We start from the raw sequence: 25737 nt of genomic DNA on the forward strand, positions 1-25737 counted from the left end.
ACACACTGTGCCCCATCCAACTCCCCAAACTCTCTCACACACACTGTACCCCATCCAACTCCCGACCATCTCTCACACACACTGTACCCATCCAACTCCCCAACCTCTCACACACACACTGTAGCCCATCAACTCCCCACTCTCTCACACACACTGTACCCCATCCAACTCCCCACCCTCTCTCACACACACTGTACCCCATCAAACTCCCCACCCTCTCACACACACACTGAACCCATCCAACTCCCCACCCTCTCACACACACTGTACCCCATCCAACTCCCGACCCTCTCTCACACACACTGTACCCCATCCAACTCCCCACCGTCTCTCACACACACACTGTACCCCATCCAACTCCCCACCGTCTCTCACACACACTGTACCCCATCCAACTCCCGACCGTCTCTCACACACACCGTACCCCATTCAACTCCCCACCCTCTCACACACACTGTACCCCATCCAACTCTCCTACCTCTCATACACACTGTACCGCAATCAACTCCCCACCCTCTCACACACACTTTACCCCATCCAAATCCACACCCTCATTTCACACTGTACCCCATCCAACTCCCCAACATCACACACACACACTGTAACCCTTCCAACTCCCCATCCTCACACACACACACTGTACCCCATTCAACTCCCCACCCTCTCACACACACTGTACCCCATCCAACTCCCCACCCTCTCACACACAAACTGTACCCCATCCAACTCCCCACCCTCTCACACATAATATACCCCATCCAACTGCCCTCCCTCTTACACACACGGTACCCCATCCAACTCCCCACCCTCTCTCAAACACACTGCACCCCATCCAACTCTCCACCCTCTCACACACAGACTGTAACCCATCCAACTCCCCACCCTCTCTCACACACACTGCACCCCATCCAACTCCCCATCGTCTCTCAAACACTGTACCACATCCAACTACCCACCCTCTCACACACACACTGTACACCCTCCAACTCCCCACCCTCTAACGCACACTATACCCCATCCAACTCCCGACCCTCTCTCACACACACTGTACCCATCCAACTCCCCACCCTCTCTCACACACACTGTACCCATCCAACTCCCCACCCTCTCACACACACACTGTACCCAGTCCAACTCCCCACTCTCTCACACACACTGTACCCCATCCAACTCCCCACCCTCTCTCACACACACTGTACCCCATCAAACTCCCCACCCTCTCACACACACACTGAACCCATCCAACTCCCCACTCTCTCACACACACTGTACCCCATCCAACTCCCCACCATCTCACACAAACTGTACCCCATCCAACTCACCACCCTCTCACCCACACTATAGCCCATCCAACTCCCGACCCTCTCACACACACTGTACCCCATCCAACTCCCCACCATCACACACACACTGTACCCCATCCAACTCCCCACCCTCTCACACACACTGTACCCCATCCAACTCCCCATCCTCACACACACACTGTACCCCATCCAACTCCCCACCCTCTCACCCACACTGTACCCCAACCAACTCCCCACCCTCTCACCCACACTGTAGCCCATCCAACTCCCCACCCTCTCTCACACACACTGTACCGCAATCAACTCCCCACCCTTTCACACACAATTTACCCCATCCAAGTCCCCACCCTCACACACACTGTACCCCATCCAACTCCCCACCCTCTCACACACACTGTACCCCATCCAACTCCCCACCATCACACACACACTGTACCCCATCCAACTCCCCACCCTCTCTCACACACACTCTAACCCATCCAACTCCCTATCCTCACACACACACACTTACTCCATCCAACTCCCCACCCTCTCTCACACAGACTGTACCCTATCCAAATCCCCACCCTCTCACACACACTGTACCCCATCCAACTCCCCACCCTCTCACACACACTGTACCCCATCCAACTCCCCACCCTCACACACACTGTACCCCATCCAACTCCCCTCCCTCTCACGCACAAAATGTACCCCATTCTACTCCGCACCCTCTCACACACACTCTACCCCATCCAACTCCCCACCCTCTCTCACACTCACTGTACCCCATCCAACTCCCCACCCTCTCTCACACTCACTGTACCCCAACCAACTCCCCACCCTCTCTCACACACACTGTACCCCATCCAACTCCCCACCCTCTCACACACACACTGTACCCCATCCAACTCCCCATCCTCACACACACACACTGTACCCATCCAACTCCCCACCCTCTCACACACACACCGTACCCCATCCAACACCCCACTTTCTCACACACACTGTCCCGCATCCAACTCCCCACCTTCCTTCAAACACTGTACCCCATCCAACTCGCCACCCTCTCACACACACACTGTACCACATTCAAATCCCCACTCTCTCACACACACACTGTACCCATCCAACACCCCACCCTCTCACACACACTGTACCCCATCCAACTCCCCACCCTCTCACACACACTGTACCCCATCCAACTCCCCACCCTCTCTCACACACACTGTACCTCATCCAACTCCCCACCCTCTCACACATGCTCTATCCCATCCAACTCCCCACCCTCTCACACACACACTGTACCCCATCCAACTCCCCACCCTCTCACACACACTGTACCCCATCCAACTCCCCACCCTCTCACACACACTGTACCCCATCCAACTCCCCACCCTCTCACACACACACTGTACCCCATCCAACTCCCCACCCTCTCTCACACACACTGTACCCCATCCAACTCCCCACGCTCTCACACACAATATACCCCATCCAACTCCCCACCCTCTCTCACACACTGTACCCAATCCAACTCCCCACCCTCTCACACACAATATACCCCATCCAACTCCCCACCCTCTCACACACACTGTACCCCAACCAACTCCCCACCCTCTCACACACACTGTACCCCATCCAACTCCCCACCCTCTCACACACACTGTACCCCATCCAACTCCCCACCCTCTCACACACACTTTACCCCATCCAACTCCCCACCCTCTCACACACACTGTACCCCATCCAACTCCCCACCCTCTCACACACACTTTACCCCATCCAACTCCCCACCCTCTCACACACACTGCAAACCATCCAACTCCCCACCGTCTCTCAAACACTGTACCCCATCCAACTCCCCACCCTCTCACACACACTGTACCCCATCCAACTCCCCACCCTCTCACACACACTGTACCCCATCCAACTCCCCACCCTCTCACAGACACTGTACCCCATCCAACTCTCCTACCTCTCACACACACTGTACCGCAATCAACTCCCCACCCTTTCACACACACTTTACCCCATCCAAGTCCCCACCCTCATTTCACACTGTACCCCATCCAACTCCCCAACATCACACACACACACTGTAACCCATCCAACTCCCCATCCTCACACGCACACACTGTACCCCATCCAACTCCCCACCCTCTCACACACAATATACCCCATCCAACTGCCCTCCCTCTTACACACACGGTACCCCATCCAACTCCCCACCCTCTCTCACACACTCTGCACCCCATCCAACTCCCCATCGTCTCTCAAACACTGTACCCCATCCAACTCCCCACCCTCTCACACAAACACTGTACCCCATCCAACTCCCCACCCTCTCACACAAACACTGTACCCCATCCAACTCCCCACCCTCTCACACAAACACTGTACCACATCCAACTCCCCACCCTCTCACACAAACACTGTACCACATCCAACTCCCCACCCTCTCACACACACACTGTACCCCATCCAACTCCCCACCCTCTCACAAACACTGTACCCCATCCAACTCCCCACCCTCTCACACACACACTGTACCCCATCCAACTCCCCACCCCCTCACACACACTGTACCCCATCCAACTCCCCACCCTCTCTCAAACACACTGCACCTCATCCAACTCTCCACCCTCTCACACACAGACTGTACCCCATCCAACTCCCCACCCTCTCTCACACACACTGCACCCCATCCAACTCCCCATCGTCTCTCAAACACTGTACCACATCCAACTCCCCACCCTCTCACACACACACTGTACCCCATCCAACTCCCGACCCTCTCTCACACACACTGTACCCATCCAACTCCCCACCCTCTCTCACACACACTGTACCCATCCAACTCCCCACCCTCTCACACACACACTGTACCCAGTCCAACTCCCCACTCTCTCACACACACTGTACCCCATCCAACTCCCCACCCTCTCTCACACACACTGTACCCCATCAAACTCCCCACCCTCTCACACACACACTGAACCCATCCAACTCCCCACCCTCTCACACACACTGTACCCCATCCAACTCCCGACCCTCTCTCACACACACTGTACCCCATCCAACTCCCCACCGTCTCTCACACACACACTGTACCCCATCCAACTCCCCACCGTCTCTCACACACACTGTACCCCATCCAACTCCCGACCCTCTCTCACACACACCGTACCCCATTCAACTCCCCACCCTCTCACACACACTGTACCCCATCCAACTCTCCTACCTCTCATACACACTGTACCGCAATCAACTCCCCACCCTCTCACACACACTTTACCCCATCCAAATCCACACCCTCATTTCACACTGTACCCCATCCAACTCCCCAACATCACACACACACACTGTAACCCTTCCAACTCCCCATCCTCACACACACACACTGTACCCCATTCAACTCCCCACCCTCTCACACACAAACTGTACCCCATCCAACTCCCCACCCTCTCACACATAATATACCCCATCCAACTGCCCTCCCTCTTACACACACGGTACCCCATCCAACTCCCCACCCTCTCTCAAACACACTGCACCCCATCCAACTCTCCACCCTCTCACACACAGACTGTAACCCATCCAACTCCCCACCCTCTCTCACACACACTGCACCCCATCCAACTCCCCATCGTCTCTCAAACACTGTACCCCATCCAACACCCCACTTTCTCACACACACACTGTACCCCATCCAACTCCCCACCTTCCATCAAACACTGTATCCCATCCAACTCCCCACCCTCTCACACACACTGTATCACATCCAACTCCCCATCCTCTGTCACATGCACTGTACCCCATTCAAATCCCCACCCTCTCACACACACTGTACCACATCCAACTCCCCATCCTCTCTCACAAACACTGTACCCCATCCAACTCCCCACCCTCTCACACACACTGTACCCCATCCAACTCCCCACCCTCTCACACACAATATACCCCATCCAACTGCCCTCCCTCTTACACACACGGTTCCCCATCCAACACCCCACCCTCTCTCACACACACTGCACCCCATCCAACTCCCCATCGTCTGTCAAACAATGTACCCCATCCAACTCCCCACCCTCTCTCACACACAATGTACCCCATCCAACTCACCACCCTCTCTCAAACACAGTCTTGCCCATCGAACTCCCCACCCACACACACTCTACCCCATTCAATTCCCCACCCTCTCACACACTCTGTACCACATCCAACTCCCCACCCTCTCACACACACTGTACCCCATCCAACTCCCCACCCTCTCTCACACACACCGTACCCCATTCAACTCCCCACCCTCTCACACACACTGTACCACATCCAACTCCACACCCTCTCACACACACTATAGCCCATCCAACTCCCCACCCTCTCACACACACTGTACCCCATCCAACTCCCCACCCTCTCTCACACACACTGTACCGCAATCAACTCCCCACCCTTTCACACACACTTTACCCCATCCAACTCCCCACCCTCACACACACACTGTACCCCATCCAACTCGCCACCCTCTCTCACACACACTGTACCACAATCAACTCCCCACCCTTTCACACACACTGTCCCCCATCCAACTCCCCACTCTCTCACACACACCGTACCCCATCCAACTCCCCACCCTCTCACACACACTGTACCCCATCCAACTCCCCACCCTCTCACACACACTGTACCCCAACCAACTCCCCACCCTCTCACCCACACTGTACCCCATCCAACTCCCCACTCTCTCACACACACTGTACCCCATCCAACTTCCCACCATCACACACACTCTGTACCCCATCCAACTCACTATCTTCACACACACACACTTACTCCATCCAACTCCCCATCCTCTCACACACACTGTACCCTATCCAAATCCCCGCCCTCTGACACACACACTATACCCTATCCAAATCCCCACCCTCTCTCATACACACTGTACCCCATCCAACTCCCCACCCTCTCCCATACACACTGTACCCCATCCAACTCCCCACCCTCTCACACACACTATACCCCATCCAACTCCCCTCCCTCTCACGCACAAAATGTACCCCATTCTACTCCGCACCCTCTCACACACACTATACCCCAACCAACTCCCCACCCTCTCACACAAACTGTACCCCATCCAACTCCCCACCCTCTCACACAAACTGTACCGCATCCAACTCCCCACCCTCTCACACACACTGTACCCCATCCCACTCCCCACCCTCTCACACACACTGTACCCCATCCAGCTCCCCACCCTCTCACACACACTGTACCCCATCCAACTCCCCACCCTCTCACACACACACTGTACCACATCCAACAGACCACCCTCTCACACACACACTCTACCCCATCCAACTCCCCATCCTTTCACACACACCGTACCCCATCCAACTCCCCACTCTCACACACACACTGTACCCCATCCAACTCCCCACTTTCTCACACACACTGTACCCCATCCAACTCCCCACTTTCTCACACACACTGTACCCCATCCAATTCCCCACCCTCTCACACACACTGTACCCCATCCAACTCCCCACCCTCTCACAGACACTGTACCCCATCCAACTCCCCACCTTCCATCAAACACTGTATCCCATCCAAGTCGCCCCCCTCTCACACACTGTACCACATCCAACTCCCCATCCTCTCTCACACACTGTACCCCATCCAACTCCCCACCTTCCCACACACACTGTACCCCATCCAACTCCCCACCCTCTCACACACACGGTACCCCATCCAACTCCCCACCCTCTCTCACACACACTGTACCCCATCCAACTCCCCACCGTCTCTCAAACACTGTACCCCATCCAACTCCCCACCCTCTTACACACACTGTACCACATCCAACTCCCCACCCCCTCACACACACACTGTACCCCATCCAACTCCCCACCCTCTCTCACACACACTGTACCCCATCCAACTCCCCATCGTCTCTCAAACACTGTACCCCATCCAACTCCCCACCCTCTCACACACACACTGTACCCCATCCAACTCACCACCCTCTCTCAAACACACTCTTGCCCATCGAACTCCCCACCCTCACACACTCTACCCCATTCAATTCCCCACCCTCTCACACACACTGTACCCCATCCAACTCCCCACCCTCTCACACACACTGTACCCCATCCAACTCCCCACCCTCTCTCACACACACCGTACCCCATTCAACTCCCCACCCTCTCACACACACTGTACCCCATCCAACTCCCCACCCTCACACACACACTGTACCCCATTCAACTCCCGAACATCACACACACACACTGTAACCCATCCAACTCCCCATCCTTGCACACACACACTGTACCCCATCCAACTCCCCACCCTCTCACACACAATATACCCCATCCAACTCCCCTCCCTCTCTCAAACACTGTACCCCATCCAACTCCCCACCCTCACACCCACATTGTACCCCATCCAACTCCCCACCGTCTCTCAAAACACTGTACCCCATACAACTCCCCACCCTCTCACACACACTGCACCCCATCCAACTCCCCACTCTCTCACACACACTGTACCACATCAAACTCCCCACCCTCTCTCACACACTGTACCCCATCCAACCCCCCACCCACACACACACTGTACCCCATCCAACTCCCCACCCTCTCTCACACACTGTACCCCATCCAACTCCCCACCCTCACACACACTGTACCCCATCCAACTCCCCACCCTCTTCACTCACACTGTACCCCATCCAATGCTCCAACCCTCCCCTACACTCCCTGCCCCTCCCTTGCTCTGATCTCTTTTTGTTAATATTTCTCTTTCCACCTCTACCCCATGTCTGCTTGGTTCTCCTTGACTCAGAGTCCACCAGTTAATGGTGACCTTGGTTTACTGCCGGAGAGTTTCCCGATACTGCATTTTTGATTAACGGTAGTGCAACCTTTAATGTGCCCAGCCCACTGGCTGCTACTCTGACTGAAATAAGAACTCAATGTTAATACAAAGTTATGGCCAAGAGACTTGCACATTTACTAATGATAGTGGACATTGGGTGATTTGTTTTTAATGATGTCTGAGTTCTCGTTAATGGTGGTTTAAACATATCTGTTTATTTTGCAGGTTTCTATCATTACAATTACTCATCCCATTGCTTTTGGCTGGTACAGTGCTAGCTGTAAGTAATAAATTTACATTTTCCTCCAAGCTTTAATTTATCTTCTTTTTCCACCAGGCCAAATTTCCTCTAAAATTACCCCAATTCTTGAACTCACATCTTTCTCTAGTTTCCCTCCTGTAACCCCTCATGCCCACTCTGAACTCATCTCGTCCACGTGACCCACTTCCTATTCTCTCGATCCTATCCCCACTGAACTACTGACCATCCAACTCCCCATGTTAGCCATTATAGTTCCTGGCTCGCTCACTCTCTCTCGCTCTCTCTCGCTCTCTCTCGCTCTCTCTCTCTCTCTAGCTCTCTCTCACCCTCTCTCTCTCTCTATCTCTCGCTCTCTCTCGCTCTCTCTCGCTCTCTCTCTCTCTAGCTCTCTCTCACCCTCTCTCTCTCTCTATCTCTCGCTCTCTCTCTCTCGCGCTCTCTCTCTCTCTCTCGCTCTCTCCCTCTTGCTCTCTCTCTCTCTCTCTAGCTGTCTCTCACCCTCTCTCTCTCTCTCACCCTCTCTCTCTCTCTCTCTCGCGCTCTCTCTCTCTCTCTCTCTCGCTCTCGCTCGCTCTCTCTCTTGCTCTCTCCCTCTCGCTCTCTCTCTCTCTTGCTCTCTCCCTCTTGCTCTCTCTCTCTCTCTCTCTCGCTCTCTCTCACTCCTTCTCTTCACTTTTCTCCTTTAATTCTGCCGTCATCTCTCCTCTCATCAAAAACCCACCTCCTTGCACACTACCTCCCTATCGCCAACCTCCCTTTCCTCTCCAAACTCCTTGACCATTTTATCTTCTCCAAAAAAGTGTTAATCTTTCCTGGAATTCCATTTTGAATCCCTCCAATCAGGTTGCTGCACCAACACAGAACTGAAACGGCTCTTATTAAAATAATTAATGACATCCTGTGTGACTGTCACTGAGATAAACTTTCCTTCTCGACCTGTCTGCAGCCTTTGACACGGTTTGAACACACCATCCTCCTGCAACACCTCTCTGCTGTCGTCCCACTGGATGGGACTGCTCCCTCCTGATTCCATTCTCATGGATCCAGTCCCAGTCAGTGAATCACCTGCAATGGCTTCTCTCCCTGCTCCCACTCCGGTACTCCTGGTGTCCCCCAAGGATTGATCCATGACCTGCTCCAATTTCTCGTTGACATGCTGCCCTTCAATGACATCATCTGAAAGCATGACATTGGTTTTCATGTGTCCACTGGCAACAGCCAGCTCTACCTCCCTGGCAGCTCCCCCGACCACACCACTGTCTCTAATTTATCAGACTGCTTCTCTGACTTCCAGTACTGGATAAGCAGAAACTTTCTCTGACTGGGAAGACTGAAGCCCTGCTGTTTAGTCACTGTTCCAAACTCCATTTCCAAGCCACAGTCTCCATTCCTCTCCCAGTCTGAGATTAAATCAGTCTGTTCACAATCTTAGTGTCACATATAATCCTGAGATAAGATTCCAACCAGTATTTGCCTCTTCGCTGAGACCTCCTAATTCCATTCCCCTTAGTACTGACCCTCTGACAGTGCAGCACCTCATAGCACTGACCCCCTGACAGTGCAGCGCTCCCTCAGTGCTGACCCTCTGACAGTGCAGCACTCCCTCAGTACTGACCCTCTGACAGTGCAGCACTCCCTCAGTGCTGACCCTCTGACAGTGCAAGACTTCCTCAGTGCTGACCCTCTGACAGTGCAGCACTCCCTCAGTACTGACCCTCTGACAGTGCAGCACTCCCTCAGTACTGACCCTCTGACAGTGCAGCACTCCCTCAGTACTGACCCTCTGACAGTGCAGCACTCCCTCAGTGCTGACCCTCTGACAGTGCAGCACTCCCTCAGTACTGACCCTCGGACAGTGCGGCACTCCCTCAGTACTGACCCTCTGACAGTGCAGCACTCCCTCAGTACTGACCCTCCGACAATCTTTGTCACTCTTTGCACATTTTGCCACACACCAGGTATCTGCAGTCAGTGAATTTAACCTTTTCTTTGCTCTGAGGTTGCTGCACAGAATTCAGTTTAAACAGGGCCACAAAGCAATGCCATGTCAGGGTACAGATTTGCTCCTCATTAAAATTGGCAATGCAGCTAACCGGGCTCCTACAGCCCATGATTGTACTGGGGAAATAAAGTTGTTAACTCCTTCTATTCGACATGCTCAGTTCATACATATTCACATCAATTATCCAACAACGTGCATTTATATCGCACCTCTAACATAGAGGCTGCACAGGTAAGTTAACCAATATTTGACACCAAGTCACAAAAGAAGATGTTCAGATAGGTGACCAAAGTCTGCTCAAAGCTGTCATTTTTAAAGCGCATCTTCAAGGTGGCGAGGAAAGCGGCAAGAGAGGTGGAGAGTTGTAGCGAGGGAGGTGGAGAGTTGTAGCGAGGGAGGTAGAGAGTTGTAGCGAGGGAGGTAGAGAGTTGAGTGAGGGAGGTGGAGAGTTGTAGCGAGGGAGGTGGAGAGTTGTAGTGAGGGAGATGGAGAGTTGTAGCGAGGGAGGTGGAGAGTTGTAGCGAGAGAGGTGGAGAGTTGTAGCGAGAGAAGTGGAGAGTTGTAGCGAGAGAGGTGGAGAGTTGTAGCGAGGGAGATGGAGAGTTGTAGCGAGGGAGGTGGAGAGTTGTAGCGAGGGAGGTAGAGAGTTGTAGCGAGAGAGGTGGAGAGTTGTAGCGAGGGAGATGGAGAGTTGTAGCGAGGGAGGTAGAGAGTTGTAGCGAGGGAGGTGGAGAGTTGTAGCGAGGGAGGTGGAGAGTTGTAGCGAGGGAGGCGGAGAGTTGTAGCGAGGGAGGCGGAGAGTTGTAGCAAGGGAGGCGGAGAGTTGTAGCGAGGGAGGCGGAAAGGGAGGTAGAGAGTTGTAGCGAGGGAGGTGGAGAGTTGTAGCGAGGGAGGTGGAGAGTTGTAGCGAGGGAGGCGGAGAGGGAGGTGGAGAGTTGTAGCGAGGGAGGCGGAGAGGGAGGTGGAGAGTTGTAGCGAGTGAATTCAATAGTTTCGGACCCTGGCAGCTATGGTTGGGTCACCAGTGGTGGAGCAACAGCAAGAGGATAGAATTGAAGGAGCACAGAATGTAAACACAGAATATAGTGAAATTATTCTTTATATAATTCATTCATATATAAAATGGTCACCCAGTGAGAAGCTGTAAACATTGCAGAGTTGAATGGAAAGCTTTGTTCTCTTCCACTCAGCCCACCCCAACTGGCCTAATCTCCCCATGTTTTAAAAAGAAGCTGTTTTGACAGCACATGGTCGAGGTGCCTTTGTCTATCGATTCTACAGTGGGTTCAGAACCTCAGCCCGAACTGCAGAAACCTCTCAGTGGGTCCTCAGTTTCCTTCTCCAGGAATAGAAAGGCAGCAGGGAACTCCTATCGAGGACCCACTGTGTCATTTTATGTGCTTGTGTAAGGATAAGACAAGTAAATCCAGGCTTGTCAACTTTAACCCTGTCGGGAAAGGCTTTTAGAAACAATAGTTAGGGACCAAATTAATAGTCACTTGACCAAATGTGGATTTGCTTAGGGAAAATCATATTTAACTAACTTGCTTGAGTTCTTTGAGGAAGCAGAGAATGTAAATGAGGGTAATGTTGTTGAAGTGGTGTACATGGACTTCCAAAATGCATTTGATGAGTGCCACATAACAGACTTAGCGGCAAACCCAAAGGCCCTGGAGTGAAAGGTACAGTGGTAGCATGGACATGAAATGAGCTGGGTGACAGGAAACAGAGGGTGGTGGTGCATGGATGTTTATCAGACTGGAGGAAGGTTTCTAGTGGAAACCCCATGGATCTGTATTAGGATGTCAGCTTTCCTTTTATGAATGATCTGGACTCGGTGTATGGAGGACAATTGCAACATTTACATATAACACAAAACTTGGAAATATTGTGAAGTGTGGGGAGGATAGTGAAAGGTTTCGAAAGTACACAGATAGGCTGGTGGAATGGGTGGACACTTGCCAGATGAAATTTAATGCAGAGAATTATGAAGTGATTCATTTTGGTGGGAAGAATGAAGAGAGACGATATAAAATAAAGGGGGTGGAGGAGCAGAGGCATCTGGGGTATATGTGCATACAGCATTGAAGATGGCAGAACAGGTTGAGAGAGCAGTTAATAAAACATACAGTATCTTGGGCATAGAGTGCAAAAGTAAGGAGGTTATGATATACCTGCATAAAACACTGATTCAGCTGGAGTATTGTGTCTAGTTCTGGGCACTATATTTAAGAAAGGATGTGAAGGCATTAGAGATGGTGCAGGAAAGGTTTACAGGAATGGTTCCATGGAAGAGGAACTTCAGTTCTGAAGATAGTTTGGAGAAGCTGGGGTTGTTCTCTTTAGGGAAGAGAAGATTAAGAGGAGATTTGATGGAGGTGTTCAAAATGCTGAGGAGCCTGGACAGAGTTTCTATTGGCTGAAGGATCAGGAGCCAGAGGGCGTTGATTTAAGGTGAATGGTAAAGGAAACAATGACAACAGGAGGAGCGTCCTCCCTCCACAGCGAGGGGCAGGATTGAGAATGCACTGCCTGAGAGTGCGGGGACAAAGATTCAAAAGAGAATTGGAGCATTATTCAAAGAGGAAAAAATGTTCAGAGTCACGGGTCAAAGCCAGGGTGGGGGTGGGTCCAGGTGGGTTCCTGTTGCAGAGAGCAAGCAAGGACACTACAGGCTGAATGGCCTCTTTCTTAACCATTCTATTATTCACACGCTGATGTCAGGCAATTTCATAAGTTACAATAAAGTAATTTTGATATTTATTATATATATATATTGCCTTTAAGCTGCTACTGGAATCAAGCAAAAGTTTCCAAAAGTGCACATAACACAAAGAATGGGCACAGATCTCTCTCAATTTTATCACCTACCCATTTTCCAATGAATAACAGCCACTCCTTATAGCTCAAGAACATTGTGTGTTACTCATTGTAAATTCTCTACTGCAATGTTTGTCACAGCCCCAGATAACTGATTCAGTGCTTTCTAGATCAGCCAGTCCTTTCGTTCTGTTTTAATTTGCTTGAATAAAAGATTAAGTAAGGTTATATTTTGTATTTAGTTTACTGGCATCCAAAGACCCCAGTTCCACATCACAATCACTTCTCTGCAAAGCTGCTCCTTCCAGTCAAGGATCTGCAGCTCACTGTAAACTGTGGAATGTCAAATGCCTGGTGTGGAATGTGGAATACAGGACATGGAATGTCTGAGGCATCAATCCCAAGATTCAGCTCCAGAAGCAGTGTTCATGCAGGGGTTGTGAATCTTTGGAATTCTGTGCTCCAGAGGCTGTGGATCCTCAGGTGATGAGTATATTTAAAACTGAGATGGATAGATGATTGGGCATTAGGGGAAATGAGGGATGTGGCGATAGGGCAAGAAAGTGGACTTGGTGTAGATCAGTCATGAGCTTATTGAATGGTGGAGCAGATTCGAGGGGCTGAATGGCCTCCTTCTGCTCCTGTTTCTTACGTGGATCAGCTTGCGGTTTGATTGTTCAACTCTCCACTAGCAGCTTATTAAGTCTCCTAATCCATGTCGTGATTAATTTAGGTGGTCCCCACACTTGTTCCATACAGTTTGGAGGTGGCAGGGGATTTGCTGCCCGGGTTAAAGGTGGGCTGGTGGGCACAGGGACATCCTGCTTCAGCAGGTGCTGAGAACCAGGGCCACACTTAATGGGAGGCTGCCAATAAAGTGACTGTCTCTGGGACTGCCGCTCTACGGAGGTTAGGTGCCCATACCCAAGGGCTCCTGGCCCAGTCAGAGGGCTGGCAGCTCGTTAGCCACCTCACAGGGCACAGGGCACAGGGCACCCCCCACCCTCCCCCACCCTTTCCGCTGCTGTTAAAGTGCCAGTGGCAGCAGGAAGAGACCCTTAATCAGCCACAGGTGGTTCAGCTGGGACTCTGGGTGGGTGGGTGGGTCCCTCTGGCCCCCTTCCCGCAGCAAAACGGCAGGTTACAGGAAGACAACAGACACCCTGCCCCACCCCACCCAACCTACCTCCCCCACCCACCGCCACCCCACCCACCAGCCCCCTCCCCCACCCACCTCCCCTCCCCCACCCACCATCCCCCCCTCACCACCCACCTCCCCTCCCCCACCCACCGCCACCCCACCCACCAGCCCCCTCCCCCACCCACCTCTTCTCCCCATCCATCCACCTCCCCTCCCCCACTCACCTCCCCTCCCCCATCCCCCACAGCCTCCCTGTGCCGTTTTCCTGCTCTTCCCACCTCCAAGCTTGTCTTCAAAGATTCTGGCCTAGATACAGATGTTTCCTGAGCAGCACACAGGGGCCGAACGTATCTGTAAACTGAGCAGAGAGATTACTGTCCCTGTCCCTGTCCTGCAGCTCACCTGATCTCTTCACTCCTTGGACAGAGAATAGGGTTGGCTAGCCATGAATATTCTGACGTGCTCCGAGTGTGTTGTTCTGCAGTGAGAGGGAAAATTACAAAGATGGAAATACCGACATAATGTGGGGACCCTGAAGACTGAAATACCGAGAATCAAATGCAATTCAGGAATTTATTAAAAATCTGTGACGATTCAGATCACATCATATCCACAAGAAAACAGCTCAGAAGGTTTTTTGTATTTTGTAAGATTTAGAGGCTGTGTTCAACACTTCACTTCAGTCCTGTCACCGTCTGGCATTAGATATTTTCTCGGGCTCACGAACACTTTTTGGAAATGGATCAATCTGTTCACTCCAACCCAGAGTGAACCTTCACCAGCCGAGGAACAATATACAACCATCAAACACAAACTTCATTATTCTATTCAGTACATTGAAGAGGTCATTCCCTCTCTTAAATAGACTTTAACTGAAGTTTATTGTGGTGGCATCAACCTCGCTATCTCATCTCTCAGCTCAATGGGCACAGGTTCAAATTGCTGAGGTCCCCCTGGGCTGGCTGGGCAACACAAACTGATTCTGGGATTAGTTCGGATTGGAAACTGGAAACTAAAGATAGGCCCGATTGGTTACTCTGAAATAAACCTAGTTTATGCAAACTCACCTCATAACCTAACCCTTCGAGCCCTGGTAACATTCTGGCGAACCTATCCAAGGCCAATATCTCCTTTCTAAAGTGCAGTGTCCTGAACTGTACACTAGTTACTCCAGATGTGGTCTAACCTGGGCTTTGTAACTGTAGCGAAACCTGCCTCCCCCATCCCCTCAGTTGTAAAGGTTAATATTCTTTAACCTTTTAGATTTTTTTATGTACTTGACTACCAGATTTTAGTGATCTGTGTATGTGAACCCCTAAGCCTCTTTGGGTCTGCACTGTTCCTAAATTCCCACCATTTCAGTCATATACAGAACTGTCGTTTTCTAGTCCAAGATGGATAACCTCACACTTCCATGAGTTGAAATTCACAGTTTTGCCCAGCTGCCTGATCTATCAATGCCTCTTTGTAATGTTATGCTCCCATCTACGCTACTCAGAATAGCACTAATCTTTGTGTCTTCAGCAAACTTGGATGCGTGGCTTTCTGTTGTGTTATCCAAATAGATTGTGTATAATGAATAGTTGAGGTTACAGCACAGATCTTTGTGGCATATCACTGGTCACTTCTTCTGATTCGAGTACATATCTATTGTCCCTACGTTCTGTCTTCTACCATCTGAACTATTTTCCAACTAATCTCCTAAAGAGGTTCACAATACTTGAGCTTTAATATTAGTTTACAGCCCCTCCTGTGGTTCCTTTATTAAATGCCTACTGGAAGTCCATGTAAGCACCATCCATTGACATTTCCCCATTCTACTACTGTAGTTACTTCCTCAGAAAATTCAATTAAGTTCATTAAACACTCTTAACTTTTACGAATCTCTCAAACGTCTCTCAGTCCTGAGGCAACTCTGTCTTTCATTACACATTCCAATCACTTCCCCGAAACAGATGTTAGACTAAGCAGCCTCTAATTCCCAGCCTTCTCTTTCTCATCGTTCTTACATAATGGAAGTAAATTTGCAATTTTCAAATTTAAGCATCGATTCCTGAATTGAGAAAGTTTCGGAAGATTCTGGCTAAAGCATCTGCCATTTCCTCACTACAGGCCATGGAACCCATCAGTTTCTGAGGATTTGTTAGTCTTTAACGTCAGTGTTTTTTCTCATACTCTAGTCCTTGATTTGTCATTAATTGCCCTAGAGTGTCACGTACCTAATCCTCTACTAGACTGACACTCGTAATTGTTCAACCCCAGTCTGCCATTTCCTTCTTTTAATTTACAATATCATCCACATCAGCTCTTAAAGATTCCCCATTATCATTGGCTAACCTTTCCTTCACACAGATATAGGGCAGGGTTTTTAGGTTGGCGGAGGGGTGTGATTGGTGGGCCCGAGAGTGGCTGAGGAATGGACCACCAGCTGCGATCGGCACCCCCCCCCCCACCAAACACGATTTCACGCGGGCTGGCCAATTAACGGGCAGCCAGTATGAAGCGGGCGCTGAAATGCTCAGCGCTGCCGGGGTGGGGTGGGGGGGCCAGAGGAGGGTGGGCACTGATGTCAGCGCGGGCATGGGTGAGCGCTCAGAGAAAGCTCCCTGAAGGCAGAGAGCAGCCTCAGGGAGCTGAAGACCTGAAAACCATTAAATAAAGTTTGTAAAATCAGGGGAAAAAACGTCCATGCATCAGAATCAGTCGCCTGAACATATTGAGGATAAAAATGCTCTCCATAGATTTTTAATCTTTATTTAATAACGGAAACCTCATCCTGCCCTTGGATGAAGTTTCATCAAAAAGGCAAAGTCCACCTGGCCCATTCGCCCACCCGCCTACTGTAAGGTGGGATGGACCGCCAAAAACAGGGGACAATTGGAACTCTAACAACTTGACTGGCCGGCGGGCGCGCTTCCCACACTTGCGCGTGTGCCTGCTGACTGAAATATCACGTGAGCGCAGGGTGACATCGGAACGCTCACCCCGTGCGATTTCACATCCGGTCAGGATACGCACCCTCGCTCGCTCGCTCGTCAACCTAAGCATTCTGCCCGTAGTGCTTTCCTCCTGATACTCTTACCAAACCTTCCTGGTGGATTTTCTGTGGGGGACTTTCTATTCTTTGCCATTATGGCTACTGAGTGCTTTCACAGCAACGAAAGGAGTGTCTTTAAGATCACGAGGAGTGTCTCTTTTTTGGTAAAAATATTAAGAGTTGCTGTATGTTTAACTTGTACGACCAATGAGTTGAATAATGAGGCTCTTGTAGGTTTTTCCACTGTGAACTAAGAGCGATTGAGCTGTATACAAATTGATTCAGGCAATGGGTCCTCACCAGTAACATCTCCTAAAACAGCAATAATTCAAAAGAATTCTGATAAATGAGAGCCCAGTGGTAATAATTTCTTCTGTCAGAGCCTCGCTGACGCTGGTCTCTGTATTTATATTGGATTGTCCTAGCGTTCTGCTACCCAAAAGCTACCGGTCGGGAAAGAATTCAGTAAAGATATAAATATTTACTGGAAGTGCCTGTGCTCTGATTGGTCCCAGGCCTTGGCAAGATGCCCAGTTTAACACAACTCCTGAGTATTAACAATGCACGTTATACTTGTAACTCCTTTTATGGTCAGAAAACTCCATCCAATAGATACCAGACGGTGAGAATAAATCAACGAGATATGTGCTTCCAGACCCTTGACATGGAGTGAGCTGGTTTGGAAGGAAAGTGGACTTGCTGGGCCTGGGTTTCCTCTCACACAATTCAGCAATTGCAAAGTTATTTTGCCGTCAGGGACTTGGGGTTAGCTGCAACATTCAAGGACAGCAATGCATCAGAAAATTATTAGCTGCGTGTCGGGAGGAGAACATTTAGCGATGGAGTCAAACAACAACAGAAACTTGCATTTACATAGCACCTTTTAATGTGGGAAGATGTCTCGGGGTGCTTGACAGAGAGCTAATCAGAAGTAGTCACTCAGCCAGAGAAGGACATATTAGGAGGAGTGACAAAACAACCTGGTCAAAGGGATGGGCTTCAAAGTGATTTTAAAGGAATGAAGAAGGTCGAGAGGTTTGGAGAGAGAATTCAGGAGATGAGCAAGAGGCCAGAGTTGAAAGAGCACAGTGATCTCGGAGGGTTGTAGGGAATGGAGGAGGTTACAGAGATAGGGAGGGTTGTAGGGGCTGGAGGAGTTAAAGAGATAGGGAGGGTTGTAGGGGCTGGAGGAGGTTACAGAGATAGGGAGGGTTGTAGGGGCTGGAGGAGGTTACAGAGATAGGGAGGGGTGTAGGGGCTGGAGGAGGTTACAGAGATAGGGAGGGTTGTAGGGGCTGGAGGAGGTTACAGAGATAGGGAGTGTTGTAGGGGCTGGAGGAGGTTACAGAGATAGGGAGGGGTGTAGGGGCTGGAGGAGGTTACAGAGATATGGAGGGTTGTAGGGGCTGGAGGAGGTTACAGTGATAGGGAGGGTTGTAGGGGCTGGAGGAGGTTAGAGATAGGGAGGGGTGTAGGGGTTGGAGGAGGTTACAATGATAGGGAGGGTTGTAGGAGCTGGAGGAGGTGACAGTGATAGGGGGGGTTGTAGGGGCTGGAGGAGGTTACAGAGATAGGAGGGTTGTAGAGGCTGGAGGAGGTTACAGAGATAGGGCGGGTTGTAGAGGCTGGAGGAGGTTACAGAGATAGGGACAGTTGTAGGGGTCGGAGAAGGTTACAGAGATAGGGAGGGGTGTAGGGACTGGTGGAGGTTACAGAGATAGTGAGGGTTGTAGGGGCTGGAGGTGGTTGCAGAGATAGGGAGGGCTCTATGGTCCGGAGGAGGTTACAGGGATAGGAGGGTTGTAGAGGCTGGAGGAGGTTAAAGAGATAGGGAGGTTTGTAGGGGCTGGAGGAGGTTACAGAGATAGGGAGGGTTGTAGGGGCTGGAGGATGTTACTGAGATAGGGAGGGTTGTAGGGGATGGAGGAGGGTACAGAAATAGGGAGGGGTGTAGGGGTTGGAGGAGGTTACAGAGATAGGGAGGGGTGTAGGGGCTGGAGGAGGTTACAGAGAGAGGGAGGGTTGTAGGAGCTGGAGGAGGTTACTGAGATAGGGAGGGTTGTAGGGACTGGACGAGTTTACAGAGATAGGGAGGGTTGTAGGGGCTGGAGGAGGTTACAGTGATAGGGAGGGTTGTAGGGGCTGGAGGAGGTTACAGAGATAGGAGTGTTGTAGAGGCTGGAGGTGGTTACTGAGATATGGAGGGTTGTAAGGGCTGGAGGAGGTTTCATAGATAGGGAGGGCTTTAGGGGCTGGAGGAGGTTACAGAGATAGGGAAGGTTGTAGGGGCTGGAGGAGGTTACAGAGATAGGGAGGAGTGTAGGGGGTGGAGGAGGTTACATCGATAGGGAGGGTTGTAGGGGTTGGAGGAGCTTACAGACATAGGGAGTGTTGTAGGGCCTGGAGGAGTTTACAGTGATAGGGAGGCATGTAGTGGCTGGAGGAGGTTACAGAGATAGGGAGGTTTGTAGGGCCTGGAGGAGGTTACAGATATAGGGAGGGTTGTAGGGCCGGGAAGAATTTACAGAGATAGGGAGGGCTGTATGGTCTGGAGGAGGTTACAGAGGTAGGAAGGTTGTAGAGGCTGGAGGAGATCACAGAGATAGGGATGGTTGTAAGGGCTGGAGGAGGTTACATAGATAGGGAGGGCTGTATGGTCTTGAGGAGGTTGCTGAGATAGGAGAGTTGTAGAGGCTGGAGAAGGTTACAGAGATAGGGAGTGTTGTAGTGGCTGGAGGAGGTTACAGAGATAGGGAGGGTTGTAGAGGCTGGAGGAGGTTATAGAGATAGGGAGGTTGTAGGGGCTGGAGGAGGTTACATAGATAGGGAGGGTTATAGGAGTTGGAGGAGATTGCAGAGATAGGGAGGGTTGTAGGGGTTGGAGGAGGTTACAGAGATAGGGAGGGTTGTAGGGCCTGGAGGAGGTTACAGAGATAGGGAGGGCTCTATGGTCTGGAGGAGGTTACAGAGATAAGAGGGTTGTAGAGGCTGGAGGAGGTTACAGAGATAGGGAGGGTTGTAAGGCCTGGATGAGGTTACAGAGATAGGGAGGAGTGTAGGGGCTGGAGGGGTTTACAGAGATAGGGAGGGCTGTATGGTCTGGAGGAGGTTACTGAGATAGGAGGGTTGTAGAGGCTGGAGGAGGTTACAGAGATAGGGAGGGTTGTAGGTGCTGGAGAAGGTTACAGAGATAGGGAGGGGTGTAGGGGCTGGAGGAGGTTACAGTGATAGGGAGGGTTGTAGTGGCTGGAGGAGGTTACAGGGATAGGGTGGGTTGTAGGGGCTGGAGGAGTTTACAGAGATAGGGAAGGTTGTAGGGGCTGGAGGAGGTTACTGAGATAGGGAGGGTTTTAGTGGCTGGAGGCGGTTACAGAGATAGGGAGGGTTGTAGGGGCTGGAGGAGGTTACAGAGATAGGGAGGAGTGTAGGGGCTGGAGGGGGTTACAGAGATAGGGAGGGCTGTATAGTCTGGAGGAGGTTACAGAGATAGGGTTGTAGAGGCTGGAGGACGTTACAGAGATAGGGAGGGTTTTAGGGGCTGGAGGAGGTTACATAGATAGGGAGGGTTGTAGGGGCTGGAGGAGTTTACAGAGATAGGGAGGGCTGTATGTTCTGTAGGATGTTACAGAGATAGGAGGGTTGTAGAGGCTGGAGGAGGTTACAGAGATAGGGAGGGTTGTAGGGGCTGGAGCAGGTTACAGAGATAGGGAGGTTGTAGGGGCTGGTGGAGGTTACATAGATAAGGTGGGTTATAGGGGCTGGAGGAGGTTACAGAGATAGGGAGGGTTGTAGGGGCTGGACGAGTTTACAGAGATAGGGAGGGTTGTAGGGTCTGGAGGAGGTTACAGTGATAGGGAGGGTTGTAGGGGCTGGAGGAGGTTACAGAGATAGGGAGGTTTGTAGGGCCTGGAGGAGGTTACAGAGATAGGGAGGGCTGTATGGTTTGGAGGAGGTTACAGAGATAGGAGTGTTGTAGAGGCTGGAGGTGGTTACTGAGATATGGAGGGTTGTAAGGGCTGGAGGAGGTTTCATAGATAGGGAGGGCTTTAGGGGCTGGAGGAGGTTACAGAGATAGGGAAGGTTGTAGGGGCTGGAGGAGGTTACAGAGATAGGGAGGAGTGTAGGGGGTGGAGGAGGTTACATCGATAGGGAGGGTTGTAGGGGTTGGAGGAGCTTACAGACATAGGGAGTGTTGTAGGGCCTGGAGGAGTTTACAGTGATAGGGAGGCATGTTGGGGCTGGAGGAGGTTACAGAGATAGGGAGGTTTGTAGGGCCTGGAGGAGGTTACAGATATAGGGAAGGTTGTAGGGCCGGGAAGAGTTTACAGAGATAGGGAGGGCTGTATGGTCTGGAGGAGATTACAGAGGTAGGACGGTTGTAGAGGCTTCAGGAGGTTAGAGACATAGAGATGGTTGTAAGGGCTGGAGGAGCTTACATAGATAGGGAGGGCTGTATGGTCTGGAGGAGGTTACAGAGAAAGGAGGGTTGTAGAGGCTGGAGGATGTTACAGAGATAGGGAGGGTTGTAGTGGCTGGAGGATGTTACAGAGATAGGAGGGTTGTAGAGGCTGGAGGAGGTTACAGAGATAGGGAGGGTTGTAGTGCCTGGAGGAGGTTACAGAGATAGGGAGGGCTCTATGGTCTGGAGGAGGTTACAGAGATAGGAGGGTTGTAGAGGCTGGAGGAGGTTACAGAGATAGGGAGGGTTGTAGGGTCTGGAGGAGGTTACACAGATAGGGAGGGTTGTAGGGGCTGGAGGAGGTTACAGAGATAGGGAGTTGTAAGGGCTGGAGGAGGTTACAGAGATAGGGAGGGTTGTAGGGGCTGGAGGAGGTTACAGAGATAGGGAGGAGTGTAGGGGCTGGAGGGGGTTACAGAGATAGGGAGGGCTGTATGGTCTGGAGGAGGTTCATGAGGTAGGAGGGTTGTAGAGGCTGGAGGAGGTTACAGAGATAGCGAGGGTTGTAGGTGCTGAAGAAGGTTACAGAGATAGGGAGGGGTGTAGCGGCTGGAGGAGGTTACAGAGATAGGGAGGGTTGTAGGGGCTGGAGGAGTTTACAGAGATAGGGAGGGTTGTAGGAGCTGGAGGATGTTACTGAGATAGGGAGGGTTGTAGGGGCTGGAGGCCTTCACAGAGATAAGGAATGTTGTAGGGGCTGGAGGAGGTTACAGAAATAGGGAGGGGTGTAGGGGCTGGAGGAGGTTACAGAGATAGGGAGGAGTGTAGGGGCTGGATGTAGTTACAGAGATTGGGAGGGCTGTATGGTCTGGAGGAGGTTACAGAGATAGGAAGGTTGTACAGGCTGGAGGAGGTTACAGAGATAGGGAGGGTTGTAGGGGCTGGAGGAGGTTACAGAGTTAGGGAGGGGTGTAGGGGCTGGAGGTGGTTACAGAGATAGGGAGGAGTGTAGGGGCTGGAGGTGGTTTCAGAGATAGGGAGGGCTGTATGGTCTGGAGGATGTTACAGAGATAGGAAGGTTGTAGAGGCTGGAGGAGGTTACAGAGATAGGGAGGGTTGTAGGGGCTGGAGGAGGTTACAGAGATAGGGAGGGGTGTAGGGGCTGGAGGAGGTTACAGTGATAGGGAGGGTTGTAGGGGCTGGAGGAGGTTACAGAGATAGGGAGGGTTGTAGTGGCTGGAGGAGTTTACAGAGGTTGGGAGGCTTGTAGGGGCTGGAGGAGATTACTGAGATAGGGAGGGTTGTAGGGGCTGGAGGAGGTTACACAGATAGTGAGGGTTGTAGGGGCTGGAGGAGTTTACAGAGATAGGGAGGGGTGTAGGGGCTGGAGGAGGTTACAGAGATAGGGAGGGTTGTAGGGGCTGGAGGAGGTTACAGAGATAGGGAGTGTTGTAGGGGCTGGAGGAGGTTACAGAGATAGGGAGGGGTGTAGGGGCTGGAGGAGGTTACAGAGATATGGAGGGTTGTAGGGGCTGGAGGAGGTTACAGTGATAGGGAGGGTTGTAGGGGCTGGAGGAGGTTAGAGAGATAGGGACAGTTGTAGGGGTCGGAGAAGGTTACAGAGATAGGGAGGGGTGTAGGGACTGGTGGAGGTTACAGAGATAGTGAGGGTTGTAGGGGCTGGAGGTGGTTGCAGAGATAGGGAGGGCTCTATGGTCCGGAGGAGGTTACAGGGATAGGAGGGTTGTAGAGGCTGGAGGAGGTTAAAGAGATAGGGAGGTTTGTAGGGGCTGGAGGAGGTTACAGAGATAGGGAGGGTTGTAGGGGCTGGAGGATGTTACTGAGATAGGGAGGGTTGTAGGGGCTGGAGGAGGTTACAGAGATAGGGAGGAGTGTAGGGGCTGGAGGGGGTTACAGAGATAGGGAGGGCTATATGGTCTGGAGGAGGTTCATGAGGTAGGAGGGTTGTAGAGGCTGGAGGAGGTTACAGAGATAGCGAGGGTTGTAGGTGCTGAAGAAGGTTACAGAGATAGGGAGGTTGTGTAGCGGCTGGAGGAGGTTACAGAGATAGGGAGGGTTGTAGGGGCTGGAGGAGTTTACAGAGATAGGGAGGGTTGTAGGAGCTGGAGGATGTTGCTGAGATAGGGAGGGTTGTAGGGGCTGGAGGCCTTCACAGAGATAGGGAATGTTGTAGGGGCTGGAGGAGGTTACAGAAATAGGGAGGGGTGTAGGGGCTGGAGGAGGTTACAGAGATAGGGAGGAGTGTAGGGGCTGGATGTAGTTACAGAGATTGGGAGGGCTGTATGGTCTGGAGGAGGTTACAGAGATAGGAAGGTTGTACAGGCTGGAGGAGGTTACAGAGATAGGGAGGGTTGTAGGGGCTGGAGGAGGTTACAGAGTTAGGGAGGGGTGTAGGGGCTGGAGGTGGTTACAGAGATAGGGAGGAGTGTAGGGGCTGGAGGTGGTTTCAGAGATAGGGAGGGCTGTATGGTCTGGAGGATGTTACAGAGATAGGAAGGTTGTAGAGGCTGGAGGAGGTTACAGAGATAGGGAGGGTTGTAGGGGCTGGAGGAGGTTACAGAGATAGGGAGGGGTGTAGGGGCTGGAGGAGGTTACAGTGATAGGGAGGGTTGTAGGGGCTGGAGGAGGTTACAGAGATAGGGAGGGTTGTAGTGGCTGGAGGAGTTTACAGAGGTTGGGAGGCTTGTAGGGGCTGGAGGAGATTACTGAGATAGGGAGGGTTGTAGGGGCTGGAGGAGGTTACACAGATAGTGAGCGTTGTAGGGGCTGGAGGAGTTTACAGAGATAGGGAGGGGTGTAGGGGCTAGAGGAGGTTACAGAGATAGGGAGGGTTGTAGGGGCTGGAGGAGGTTACAGAGATAGGGAGGTTTGTAGGGCCTGGAGGAGGTTACAGAGATAGGGAGGGCTGTATGGTTTGGAGGAGGTTACAGAGATAGGAGTGTTGTAGAGGCTGGAGGTGGTTACTGAGATATGGAGGGTTGTAAGGGCTGGAGGAGGTTTCATAGATAGGGAGGGCTTTAGGGGCTGGAGGAGGTTACAGAGATAGGGAAGGTTGTAGGGGCTGGAGGAGGTTACAGAGATAGGGAGGAGTGTAGGGTGTGGAGGAGGTTACATCGATAGGGAGGGTTGTAGGGGTTGGAGGAGCTTACAGACATAGGGAGTGTTGTAGGGCCTGGAGGAGTTTACAGTGATAGGGAGGCATGTTGGGGCTGGAGGAGGTTACAGAGATAGGGAGGTTTGTAGGGCCTGGAGGAGGTTACAGATATAGGGAAGGTTGTAGGGCCGGGAAGAGTTTACAGAGATAGGGAGGGCTGTATGGTCTGGAGGAGATTACAGAGGTAGGACGGTTGTAGAGGCTTCAGGAGGTTAGAGACATAGAGATGGTTGTAAGGGCTGGAGGAGCTTACATAGATAGGGAGGGCTGTATGGTCTGGAGGAGGTTACAGAGAAAGGAGGGTTGTAGAGGCTGGAGGAGGTTACAGAGATAGGGAGGGCTCTATGGTCTGGAGGAGGTTACAGAGATAGGAGGGTTGTAGAGGCTGGAGGAGGTTACAGAGATAGGGAGGGTTGTAGGGTCTGGAGGAGGTTACACAGATAGGGAGGGTTGTAGGGGCTGGAGGAGGTTACAGATATAGGGAGTTGTAAGGGCTGGAGGAGGTTACAGAGATAGGGAGGGTTGTAGGGGCTGGAGGAGGTTACAGAGATAGGGAGGAGTGTAGGGGCTGGAGGGGGTTACAGAGATAGGGAGGGCTGTATGGTCTGGAGGAGGTTCATGAGGTAGGAGGGTTGTAGAGGCTGGAGGAGGTTACAGAGATAGCGAGGGTTGTAGGTGCTGAAGAAGGTTACAGAGATAGGGAGGGGTGTAGCGGCTGGAGGAGGTTACAGAGATAGGG

At 51.7% G+C, this 25737-nt stretch overlaps 1 protein-coding gene across 1 annotated transcript in view; it reads left to right on the forward strand.

Moving 5' to 3' along the window:
* The first annotated feature begins 8275 nt into the window (after positions 1 to 8275).
* The window catches only part of LOC121283943 (collagen alpha-6(IV) chain-like), a 254424-nt gene continuing 236962 nt past the window's right edge, over positions 8276 to 25737 (forward strand). Inside the window, exons 1-2 of the mRNA XM_041198738.1 lie at positions 8276 to 8319; positions 8388 to 8442. Coding sequence (XP_041054672.1) covers positions 8276 to 8319; positions 8388 to 8442 — 99 coding nt within the window. The remainder of the gene's footprint in view (positions 8320 to 8387; positions 8443 to 25737) is intronic.

This window comes from Carcharodon carcharias, chromosome 11 (assembly GCF_017639515.1).
Source record: "Carcharodon carcharias isolate sCarCar2 chromosome 11, sCarCar2.pri, whole genome shotgun sequence".
Lineage (NCBI taxonomy): Eukaryota > Metazoa > Chordata > Chondrichthyes > Lamniformes > Lamnidae > Carcharodon > Carcharodon carcharias.